At 38.5% G+C, this 13,022-nt stretch overlaps 1 protein-coding gene across 2 annotated transcripts in view; it reads right to left on the bottom strand.

Moving 5' to 3' along the window:
- Positions 1-416: 416 nt before the first annotated feature.
- mapk4 (mitogen-activated protein kinase 4) overlaps positions 417-13,022 on the bottom strand; it is a 31,980-nt gene continuing 19,374 nt past the window's right edge. For both annotated transcript variants that reach the window (XM_057830788.1, XM_057830787.1), the window contains 5 exons: positions 9,973-10,055; positions 9,805-9,883; positions 9,419-9,638; positions 9,191-9,344; positions 417-4,503 (listed from right to left, as the gene is read on the bottom strand). In XM_057830788.1, the coding sequence (XP_057686771.1) occupies positions 3,652-4,503; positions 9,191-9,344; positions 9,419-9,638; positions 9,805-9,883; positions 9,973-10,055 (1,388 nt within the window). In that variant the 3' untranslated portion in view covers positions 417-3,651. The remainder of the gene's footprint in view (positions 4,504-9,190; positions 9,345-9,418; positions 9,639-9,804; positions 9,884-9,972; positions 10,056-13,022) is intronic.

Raw genomic sequence — 13,022 nt, 5'->3', positions numbered from 1 at the left:
GCTGTGGCCATTCACATCTGTGTCTTGACACTCGATGATACATGCTCCATGGAGTTTTTGGATCGAAACAAGGTAGGTACGCAATAACATCTCGTTAAAATGATGACATCTTTAATTCTGCTCTCGCATGCTCTCACCTCCAGTCAGGGTTTGCTGTTTTTAAACAAAACGTTTTTTTAAATGCCTTCCTGTTCAAAATTTTTCTTCCTCCAGAAAATTGAGATTTTGAGCTTTCCAATGATGTATCACACATGCATATCGGACAATTTTAAAAGTTGGCCTCAGAGCGTGTTTTCCGGCATATATATATTTTTCAAATCGAATGTGGCATGTGAGCACTAAATTGAGTAAGATTAATAGGGAAACCCACTCCCCAAAAATGCAATGCAAAGAAACAATTTTGTACTGGTTTTATTATGCTTTCTTCTCAAAAGGCGAAAAGAAAACAACATTTGTACTTAGCATTTAGTAAAATGTAGTAGAAAAAGCCTGCAAAGACACATGAAGTCAAACATATTTGTATTACGGTCAATACATGCAGATTGCAATTTGGTAGCTTTGTTTACATTCAAAAAGCTGGGAAGCATCGAGATGTACAGAAGCACAGATATGTGCTGTGTTACATCATTTACTAGAAAATTAGTTCATTAACTGTGTTGAATTTTTGTGAGAGGTTATTGCTTGTTTAGTGTAACGTGTACTATTACAAAAAATCTATGTGCTCTTTGGACTGGAATCATCTTTGAAATCATTCAGTTTTGTTGCATCTTATGGTAAACATCAATGCTACAGATAGAAGAAACCAACTTCCCGTAAGATGCTATTGAATTTAAATGTGCTGTGTCTACAGTGAATAGAACTTGAGATAGTTTTTGTGCAAATTGTCTCTTATTTCAGTCCATTTGAATTCTTGTTTTGTAGACCAAGGTTCCTCATACTTCAGGAAAGATGAGCAAAAGCGACATGAAATGCAACATATTCTAGGGGTTAGGCACGTTAGCATGATTATTAACTTTTAACAAGCATGGAATTCTATCTTTAAAAAAAATTATTGTTATTACTATGGGAGGCATAAAATTAGGATTACTAAGAGTTTATATTGTTCAGATGTGTGATTGCATGAGAATTTAAGTGTTATACAGTGTATGCCATTCACAATAAAATAGGCTTAACATTGCATGTTGCACCACAAATTGCACAAAAAAACCATCAAGTCACAGCAACAGGGCATACAAGGAAATTCAACAAATCTGCAATACCAACAACAGTCACAAAATGTCCCATGTACATAACCATGTTGCACATTTTACACAAGCAAGATACTGAGATAATGGGATGCTATTATCTTGTCTGATAGTATTCCTGGGTTAGTACATTCAGAGGAACTTCCTGTTTGTGGAAGATACCGGTATTTGTTTTTAAAAATTTTGTAACCCGGATACAAAAACAAATCAAACTCCAAGAGAAATTTTGTGTCGTTGCCTTGTAATCAAGTGCAACATATTTGGTTGACACTGACAGCACCGGTTTTTAACCTAGAACATAAGACCTGTGAGGCAGACGTGCTACACACACATTCTGTTTGCTTTCTGCACTCTGCTTTCACATTGCTGTAAAGAGCAGAAGTGTCAAATTCATTTTCATTGAGGGCCAAACAGGATTTATGGCTGTATTGACGCCAAAAACCAAGTAAATTGTAATCACCATGTACAATATATGTACAGTGTTTTCAACACCAAATCGGAAGCCATGTATAAAAGCAGCAAGCAATACTCTGAGTGTACAAATATTGTCAAATTTATAAGTGATTTAGTGAAAATGTATTCTAAAACTGTTAAGCTTTTCTTCAAAATGATGAGGGTTGCTGTATCTGCCACTCAGGCTTTGAATTTCACACCTGTAGTACTTAAGTGTAATGGAAAAAAGTTGATTGTTGTTATCGAAAAAATTATGTATGACTTATTGCCTGAGAAAAGCCTTGTACAAAGCAGTGTGATTGTTTAAGAGAAGCTTTAACCAGTTGTTGCCTCCTAGTATGTTGTATCGTGTGGATCCGTTCTAGAACCACCAGCAATAGGTGAAAGTTCAATTTATTGAGGTAATAAAAAAATTTTTTTAATTAGGTTAACCCCTCCCGCATAAAACATTTTTAATTTATTTAAACACAAGTCAACATATTCCACCACACTTGATAAACACTTAAATGTATATTAACACATAAAAGAATTGTAAGCAAAGACCAATAGAACATACTCTACGTAAAATCTCTGCACCATTGTAATGAATCAAAGTGTCATTATTACATATTAACCCCTCCAAATACTACGTTTATTTCCCCAAGTACTGTAGTTAGAAACAGCACTGTATTTAATGCAAACATAGTATAACATACAATTCAGAAGCTAGATTTGTAAAGTATATTTGTTTTGTACATATTGTACTTTTAAGGTGTTGGTTAGGTGCCCTTGTATTTAAACAGTGTGGAAGATGTTTTATCACTAGTGACTTCAGGAGTTGGAGTCTGTGTTCACATTTTGTTTGTTTGTCCTCTTCAGAAAAAGAAAATGGACTTACAGTAACTGTGGCTCCAGTATGTTAATTGCTTAAGTGACTTTACCAAAGCAATTCTGAAGCTCAATAATACTATATAATATGTCAAATTCAATTGCAAATTTGAATTACAAACCATTTGGGTCTTGCATTGCTTCATTTTGTACTTCTAATAATGAAACAATGAATGTGGCTCCCGTTTCTTGACAACCTCAATCGAATAGTGGCCTATCTGAAGTTTGCTCCCAACAGATTTTGTGTTGGTACATGTTCGGGAAAATTGTACAAAATCAACTTTGATATTTTATGACATGAAACTGTTCCAATGATCTTTGTATGTGGCAGAGTTCGAAAAGTTTTGAGTTGACTGTTTGTGACCACTCTATGATTAGACAGAGGCTGGAAGTCTGAATTGATGAATCAGTGATATACTGTATTAATCAAGGACTAAGGGTAGCTCAGTCTTCTGTCAACATGTATGAGTGAGTGTTCTATAGACCTGCCCAATCACAAGTGAATCTATTGAATGTTAATTTGTTCCTGCCCTTTGTAGTTAAATAAAAGAGTGGTGGCGGGTGGCAGTGTTGAGAGCAAAGCTGAGCATTTTGAGCTGAACATCTGCTGCCAGTTTCTCTCCAGAAAGACCAACCGACCTCCCTGTCTGCTTTTTTTTTTTGTTGTTGCCAATGTTAGTTGAGATAAACGTAACGGTACTCAGGCACAAAAAAGCAAAAACAACAAAAATGGTTTGTAACTGGAAAATCTCGGAAAGTAGTATCGTTTTCATATTTTATAATACTACTATTTTCTTTTTAATTGGACTGGAAGAAATCTATTTTATTTCGATTCATTCCAAAAGGGAACATTTTTTGATGTACGAATGAATTGTGCATGACTTTAATCATGGGGGGAAAAAATTATACGGTTAAATGATACCCTCAAAGTCAAAGTACCACTGTAACTACAATAGATTAATCTCTTAAAAACCTATTAAATCAGGAGGTGCAAGGATGAACTATATGTGAACACTAATACTAGAAAAGAGGGTTTATAGAAGTTACCGGTAAAAACCTGTTGCTGTGTAAAATCCTGCAGTGGTGTTTAAGTTTGTGGGGGAGGCGGAGTCCTGTGCTCAGGAGGTTGTGGCAACCTACAGTTGATCTTAACCTGTTTGCTTTCCTCCCGCCGCCCTTTCCCGTCACCTTTCTCTTTATTCTGCCGGCACAGCTTCAACGCTCGAGAGATAAACACGTCCAAATTGAAGAGGCGTTCTTTCTGCTTGACGGGGAGCGACTCATCTGGTTGGACAATGGGGGAGGAGGAACTTGTGGTGGAAAGAGCTGCTGGAGTGAAAAGTGGAGAGGTGGGAGTTGATGGGAGGAGGGAACAGAGAGATGGAGAAGTAACAGGTGGAAAGGGGCTTAGTCTGTCCTCATCAGTCAAGTGATGAGGCTCCACGTCTGGGTAGTTGAAGACCGGAGTCGGGAGGTCTGTAGGGGTAAGCGGGAGAGGCGGGGAGGATGGGTAGCAGGAGTGCCGCTCCAGAGATGGACTGGGACAGGGTGAGTACAGACGGGACTGGGTGCTTTCCACCCAGCGGGAGATCTCCTGGAATAAATCACCAGTTCCCATTCCTGCAACCTCATCATCTACCTTCACCTCACTCATGTCCTCCACGCTTCCACCAAGAGGCTGGATGGGCACCGGAGGGTTGCTGGTGTTGCGCTTCCAGTGTGACAGATCCAAAATGAGCCGAGGTTCTGAGTAGTGCTGAGGTTTGCCGTCCCGCCAGGCAATCCGATCCAGATAGGACGGCGATCCCACCTTGTAGTCGCAAGAGCGGCCACAGTCTAGGTCGCTGAGCCCAAAACCGCAGGCCCGGTCCAGAGAGGAGTGGGAGTGCTCCAGGTAGCGTTCAGCAGAGCTGCTGTGAGAATATTTCCGTGGATCCACCTTGATGGAATCGAAATTAATGGCAAAGACAACTATAAGGACCCATTTTTGCAACCAAACATGCTTCTCTAAATATTTACAAACTAGGGATGTCTCGATCAATTATTTTTGAGTCTGAGCCACCTAATTTTAAGGATCTGCTGATACAGAGTCCGATCCGATACCTCCGAAATGTATTAAGGTGGGGGGAAGCACATCCAAATGTATTTCTCCACCCCCAATTTGAACAAAGCTATCAGAACATAATAATAAAAAGGGTGTTTATTTATTATTATTTTAAAGGTTGCAAACAAATTATTTAAATATTTGATTTTACATAAATACACTGAAATAGGGATTTAAAGTGGGATAAATTGAACTACTGTGGTTGTGCTTTCTTGACGTTTTTGCTCTCGCTTGACATTTTCTCTTTTTTCTGCAAAATTTGTTTCAATGGTGTAAGTATGGATTCATATACTGTATTATAAAACACATAGTATTTATTTTGCCTTGCAATAGACCATCGGATTATTTTGTTTCTTGTCGCACTTAGCTGAGCCACTGCTATAGAAAGTGATCATGTTTCACTACCACTGATGGCGAGAGAAGTCCAATTCAATCTGACTGTGGGGCTGGCAGCGATTAAATGAGTCCCAGTCAAAATGGATTGGACGTCTTGCGCCATGAATGGCAGCTAATGAGGTTATACTTAAAAATGAAAAAAATGAATACATAAAACCCAATCCAATCCAAACCCAATCTTTTTTTCCCGAATCTGATCATCTGAAAATAACGTGATCGGCAGTGTTGTTTTCGTCAACGATGACGGTAACGAAAATATTTCTTCTACAAACAATTTTTTTCATGACGATGACGAGCTAAAAATGTGTCTTCGGAGACTAAAACATAACGATATGGATGCATGTTGTTGTCTGACGCGAGACAAAAACTAAAAACTAGAACTAGAACTAGAAACTAGAACGCAACCAAAATTCGCCATAGTTTCCGGTATAAGCAGAGGTGAAAGTGGGCCAGAACGGTCAGGAACGCAGTTCCGGTATAAGATTCAGGGCCAGAACGCGGTTCTGGTATAAGATTCAGGGCGAGAATGCTGTTCCGGTATAAGATTCAGGACCAGAATGTTGTTCCGGTACACGCTGCTTTGATTCCGAAAATATGATGGCAACTGTCAAAACGCTATGTTAAAAAAAAAAAGAAATGCTAAACTGCCACACATGCATTTCATCTCCAAGAAGAAAACAATCTACCAACATCAGATTTACATACACAAGTGTTAAGAACAAGCATAATAAAGTGCTTGTGTAGCGTAATCTGTTTCCACCAATATTTATTATTCATTCTATTCCACGGACGGCATGGAGGTTTTTGCAGCTGCTGCAGTTATCTGAGTCTGACGATGATGAGTCACATCAATGTGCGAATGCACGCAGCAAAGCAAAACGCCTGGACTCATTTATCCGTTCAATTGGCTGACATACTGACATCTGATCAGCAGAGATAGTTAGCTTGATTGGTTCAAATGTGCATGTTTTCTGGAGCAGCAAAAAAAAAAAAAAAAGGTTGAATTGATGCGACAAAAAAAGGGCAATGCAACATAAAATGGATCAAATATTTAAGAGCAGCGAAAGAGTTGAGGAGGCTTATTGATCATATTTAGTTTTATTTGCTCTGATGGAGAGGTTCAGAACATCTTAGCTGTCAATGTGCACTTTGGACTTATATTTGTTAATTTATGTTAGGCTACTTATTAATTTCCTTATGATTTAAAAAAGTCAATGTTTGCGTGATTTTCAAAATATATTCCATTTCACTCTGCATAATATAAGTCATTTGTACTTATTTTTCTGAATGTATGTTACTTATATCTTTATTATTTAAAAAAAAAAAGTAAATGTTTACATTAGCTTTAATTTTAATATACATCCTGTGTTCTTAAGTAGTTAAAATTGAGATTTGGCATTTAGTATGTGAGGAAATGAGGGAAAATAAAAAATAGGAAATGGAGGTTGGAGTTATTGCTGTTTTTGTTAACTTTTATTTTGCAAATCATTGAAAAAATACAATTTTGAATGAAAATCAGTTTTTGTATGTGTTCTAGAAATAACTGTGCTAAAACAGTTTTCTTTGCATTTCAGAAGTTTAAGAGGTTTGACCCCCCCCCCCCCCAAAAAAATGAAAGTAAAATAAATAAATAAATAAATAAATAAATAAATAAAATTTCTAGCTCCGTAGCGACCTTCACGTCGGAGAGTTCCGGCAAGAAATTCTAGCCACTTTCACCCCTGGTTATAAGTCCACAATGTGTGACATTTAAACTAACTTTAAAGTGCATGTGACAGGAAAAAGCATGTTTATTTCATAATACACGCGGTATTTTATGCTCCTGAATGATATGGACCGCTTGTATGTGTGTGGAAGCGATCGCTATATTTATTTAGTTTTTTGAATCCCGCGCCATGAAAATGAGTGACTTCCGGCTTCGGTCTTGCATTGAGGAGGAGGGCGCTGTGACGTGTACGGTAGAAGGCGTCCTCTTCACTAGACAGCGTACTGTTGTGTATGAGGACGAAGGATTCAGCTGATTTTGCGGATTAATACGTTTATTTTTCACATCACGCCAGCCAAACGGCTGCAGAAAAATCATTCTGTATAAGGGAGAGGCGTATGTGCCTTTTTGGAGTTTCAAAAGGTTCCCATTAACCATGGATATTGGCCAAAACAAGCCCGACTACTGTGGGAGCAATGGACTTACGAGGAAGTGAGTAAACATCTTGTTTAGTATTATGTCAAATATTAATACATCTATTACAAAGTAAACACTACAAACTTTCTTTAAATAAAGGACTACTTACGTTTGATCATTGATAGGCATGTAAAAAGCTCTCCTCATCCACATTAGCAGCACGTTAGCTGCACAACAACTGCAGCCGCCCTCCTCCGGGGAATGAACTGTAAATTGCTCTCCGCCGGGCGGTTTGCCGATCCGCGACGACGATCGACAACCCAGTCGTCATGTCAAATAATCCAGGCTAGTTATGTGTGATTTTCCGCTTCGAAGACTTTTAAACATCACTCGGTTCGGGTTAGCATGTCGGCTAGCTGTCACGCCTTTTGGTTTGTTTACATTCTCCGAAGCCGGGGAAGGGAAATGACATATGTCCGATTTAGGTGTCATAAAATATCGTTCGGGAGGTGCGATAGTAAAGGTGAAGTCGACAGTTTTGAACACTATGATGTAATTTTGCCATGTCGTCCTGAATAAATGCATTTTTATTATTTTATATTCCATTTAGCACAAGACTTATTTGTCATGACCTTGCCATTTATTTAGCAATTGGGGAAAATACTTGGATAAAAAGAATATCCTGTAAAAATATTGACGTAAAGAGACAGAAACAATGACATTTTGCAGCTCACTTCGTCACGTTTTCCTCGTTGTGAATAGTTCCCCCTCGACGGGCTGACTGGTCCTTCTCAAGCCATTTATATAGCTATTGGGGAAAAGTACTTGGATAAAAAGAATATCCTGTAAAAATATTATAGTAAAGAGACTGAAACAATGACATTTTGCGGCTCTCTTCGTCGCGTTTTCCTCGTTCTGAATAATTCCCCCTCAATGGGCTGAATAGTAAAACCGATGAGCCCAATCTACCACTGACGTCATCCACCTGTTGGGGACGCTAAAGCCCTTTAATGGTGGGCGTGGCTAACCGGCAGATCAAAAGACTAATTTCTCGTCATCTGCGCTTTGCTAAATTGTTGTATATATTCGAATCGTCTCAAAATATGATTCTAATTCACATAATAATGCCATTTAAGACTTTTTTTCTCCTGTCGTATGCTCTTTAACTAACCTTAGCATAGCGTCAGTGTTAGCATATCGTTCGCGTTAGCATTAGTATTTAGCGCGGTGACTCGGTGAGTGTCTTGTTAGACTCTGGGAAAACTTTTTACATACAGTTCGTGGCGTTCAGGTGAGTTTAATTAATTGCCAAATAATGTGCTGTTGTCCTGCTGAGTGTATTATTACCATGAAGATGTTTATGTCCTTGTAGATTCTACAATTATGTGCTTGTCTGTCAGTGTCCATTCAAAATTGTTGGAAACCATTTATTTATTTATTTATGGATTAAAACTTTTGAATTTTATAGAAGAAAACATTTTCAGAATTGTCGACTAAAACTAGGCAAAGACCAAAACATTTTGAAATAACTAAAATATGACTAAGACTAATACGTATTTTCGTCCAAAATACTGAGGCGAAAATCAAAAGAGCTGCTAAAGACAACACTGGTGATCTGACCCGATTTCCAATCACATGATTGGATCGGGGACATCCCTAGTGTAATCCGTCATTTGAGATGTCCAAAAGCAGATAAATAAAAATCATTTACTGATAAAGGAAGGCTCGGTCATCGCATTACATTAAGCTCCCATTTATTGATGCTTTGTAATGGGAATCATTTCCAGTACCCATTCATCCATCCATCTTTTATCCCACTTATCCTCATTATCTTCCATGCCGAACTCATCGCCACTCCCAGGACGCATTTAAAAAAACAACTACTAGCACTTACTCTACATTTACGTCTAAGGGCAGTTGAAAGTTTTCAATGCGTTTTGGGATGTGAGTAAAAATGTTAGTACGCAATGAATGAATGAATGAATTATTGAGGTTCAGCCCCACCTGGGCCTCCTCTAGAAGTGACGCGCAGCAGGCTCGTGGGTCCCTCTGCACCTCGTCTTCTTCTGTGGTATCCTCCATATCAGAGAGCATGTAACCTGAAGGTATGCATCGACACTTCTCATCTGTCTCCTGCCAGCACCAATCTGTTGACAAGCTGTACACACAGAATGAGAAGATTATTATTCAAGTTGCATAGTTAATATGAAGAATTGGATTTGGGGGAGTCACCTGTCCCAGTGGATGCTGGAGGACTGGCTGGGACTGTTGCTGAGGCTGTGCCCTGAAACCAGACTGTCCTCCAGTTCGTCTTCAATGCGGAAGGGGTGCAGTGAGGTGGGCTCGTCCTCGGGACATGAGTACTGGCGAAGAAAAGAGTGAGATAGTGCAGCTTCAGCCGTCAGACGGTCCATGGGGTTGAATGTCAGAATTTGCTCCAGAAAGTCCACAGCTGACAGGAAAAGATTGACATTTATTGATGCAAGTCTGTTTTAGTCGTATATTACACCAATTCACAACTCATACTATTACAAGAGAATTTAATCACCCTCACAAATTAAAAAATATACATTTTTTTCCATTGTATTCCAAATTGTTACTTAAACGTATATACTCACCTTCTGCATTCACTTCAGGTAGCAGCACAGAAAACGGCTTCTTGATTTTCCAGCCATGGTTAATACATGAAGGCATCACCTTGAGAGCGAAATGGGAAATTGTGGTATGAACAGCATAGTATGGTAATTATTATATGTTTGTAAATATTGAAGAATAGAAGCAAACACCTGTAGCAAATCCTGTCTGTCCTCATCTCTGATCACCGGAACTGTGTCGAGAATCAGCTGCATCTGCTCCAGCTCGTGAGCTCCTGGGATTGAAAGCGTGACCAATCAGCACAGAACAGGACAGACCAAATAAGACCACTTTTCTAAATAACACATTAAAAGGAAGCCATATAATTTAAAATCACAACAAAAAGAACTGTTAATCTTACCAGCATATCTCAAAACATAGTCATGATTTTATTGCAATTAAAATGTGTTTTTTTACAAGATACAACTTTTACAAATATGAGCAAAATGTTTCTTTTCGCAATATACTATACAAATTGGACTTTCATCTCGCTATAGGACCACATTATTTTCTTATTAATTTAAATTCATGACACTCATGGGTTACATTGAAATACAGTATTACTTTCTCAGTCTAACAACATGATGACTTTTTTATTTGCAGTGATGGTATACAACTACTCTTACAACATTGCCGATTTTTTTTTTTCTTAAAAGAGGAACATTTTCTTGCAATAGAGTATTTAGTCTTTTAATTCCGCCCATATTTGTAAAGATACTATTATCATTATTATTTTCTCTCCTTCTATTTTGAATAACACATTCCCCATATGTTGGCCATGAGCAGTGTATTTCCCATTCTTGTTGTAGGTAAATACCACCATTGTATTAGGAAGAAAGTATATTAGGTTCCCCATGGTAAATATGAATAAAAGCTATAAAAATCACTTGCTCAGATGCTCTGTGGATTGCTGTGTTCTAACATAAAATCAGAACATGTGATTCGTGCTTGTATCGTGCCGTTTATGCACTCCTCCTTGGTGTCTAGTTTAAATATACTGTATATATACAGTCTTTTCTCTCTAGCTATTCCTTTTTGTGCAATATTCAACTTCCTTTAATGCTCCAACTCTTTGTAATATTTCACCCTATATGCTTTCTGCCTGTTTTATTTTAATGCCTTTCTGGAAATATCAAGACAAAAGTCTTGTTTTATTCCAATATTCATATGATACTGCAGTTTTTATTGTAATACTCCTACATTTTACTTGTATTATTACCACAAAATCCCACTTGTAGTTGTCCAACTTTCTAATTATAATTTACCAACAAATCATTTGGTAATATTTTTTTGACAATACTTCACTTTTTAAATCGAAATACATTTTCATGAAAAACCGGTACTATCCATTTTTTAAATTCCAATTACATACATATAAAGTCAAAATTAGGACACCCTATGGAAGCCGATGTGTTTCCTAACATATTTGGTCATATGGATATTTAATATCAATTTTAACAATCTTGAGAGATTCAAGTAATAGAACTAAACAATTAAAACTGGAAAAAAAAAAAAAAAGATTTTTTTGTATTTTTTAAATAACTTTCTGTAAAATGCAATTTTAAATGAATGGAATTTCTGTTGAGGAATAAATTAGGACACCCCCACATTCAATCCCACTTAAAACGGCTAAAATCACACACAGGGATACAACATCAGATGCACATGATTAGAACATGTTTACCCAGTGTTTTGAAGGAGGCTTGCCTCATTTAAACCTCACATTTAGTTTAGTGTGCCCCTGACTGTTAAAGTGAGAGAAAACACCATGGTGAGATCATAGAAGCTGTCAGAGGCCTTTAGAAAGAAGATTGTAGACGCTTATGAGTCTGGTAAGGGATTTCAAAAGATCTCAAAAGAATATAAAATCAGCCATTCTACTGTCCGGAAACTAGCCTACAAGTGGAGGACATTCAAAACAACAGCCAACAAGCCCAGGTCTGGCTGTGAGCCCAGAACAGACCGAAAGATGCTAAAAGAAGTCTCCAAAAACCCTAAAATGTTATCAAGGGACCTTCAGCAGGCTCTAGCTACTGTTGATGTGAAAGTGCATGCCTCTACAATCAGAAAGACACTTCCCAAGTTTAACCTTCATGGGAGGTGTGCGAGGAGGGAACCTTTGCCCTCCAAGAAGAACATAAAGGCCAGACTGAAGTTTGCCAGAGTGAATGTATAAAAAGACCAGGACTTCTGGAATAATGTTTTTTGGACGGATGAATCTAAAATTTAATTATTTGGACACCAGAACAGAGGACATGTTTGGCGTAAAAGCATTACACCATTCCAGGAAAGGAACCTCATACCAACTGTGAAGCATGGAGGTGGAAGTGTCATGGTTTGGGATGCTTTGCTGCAGCAGGACCTGGCCAGCTCACCAGCATAGAATTCACCATGAATTCTATCATTTATCAGAGGGTGCTTGAGGAGCATATGAGATCATCTGTGAAAAAAATTAAAGCTGAAGCGAAACTGGACCCTGCAACATGACAGTGACACACAACCAGTGTTGTGCATGAACGCGTTCAGTGAACGATCGTTCATGAACACGTTCATATTTTGGGCGAACGTGCATTGAACGCATCATATTTCTGTCTCATGAACGTTACTGTGAACGCGCTCATTCTAGCGGTTGTGAGCGGTGCTCATAACTTCATTCATTAGTTCATCACATTTAGAGCCTTACCGACAAAACTGCATATAAAGCCATAGGCTAAAAACACACAATAAAAAAATTAACCTTAATAGCGGAAAATTATCCAACCTGGCAACCCAAGCTGCCTGTCACGGCCGTATTGTTTAAGCAAATACGTCATCACAACAACGGCATCATGGACACAGAAGCTGGCAGCTCTCGAAACCCGGCCCGCTCAGAGCAACTTTCTACACAGTACCAGCATTTAAAAGAGATTTACGAAAAAGTCAGTACCGACCCGGATGGCAAAAACATAACGTTTACTTGTAAACTTTGTCCACCTGGATTGAAGAAGACCTTCCGTACGTCGGTAACGTCTTTAGCCAGCCTTAAACGGCACATCGAAATAAAGCATGCGACAAGCCTTGGTAGGTATCTGCGACTGCGAGCATGTGCGATTAAGAAAGAGACGGCAACGGTTGGCCAGAGCAGTACCTCTGCCACCCAAATACCGCTAACAGCATACCAGAGTGGCCCCGTATTCTGTCTCTCCCAGCCGCAGCTAGACAA

The sequence above is a fragment of the Corythoichthys intestinalis genome, chromosome 3, assembly GCF_030265065.1.
Source record: "Corythoichthys intestinalis isolate RoL2023-P3 chromosome 3, ASM3026506v1, whole genome shotgun sequence".
Taxonomy (NCBI): Eukaryota; Metazoa; Chordata; class Actinopteri; order Syngnathiformes; family Syngnathidae; genus Corythoichthys; species Corythoichthys intestinalis.
Note: the sequence above shows the minus strand (reverse complement) of the source record. Positions and strands in the feature narration are given on the sequence as shown.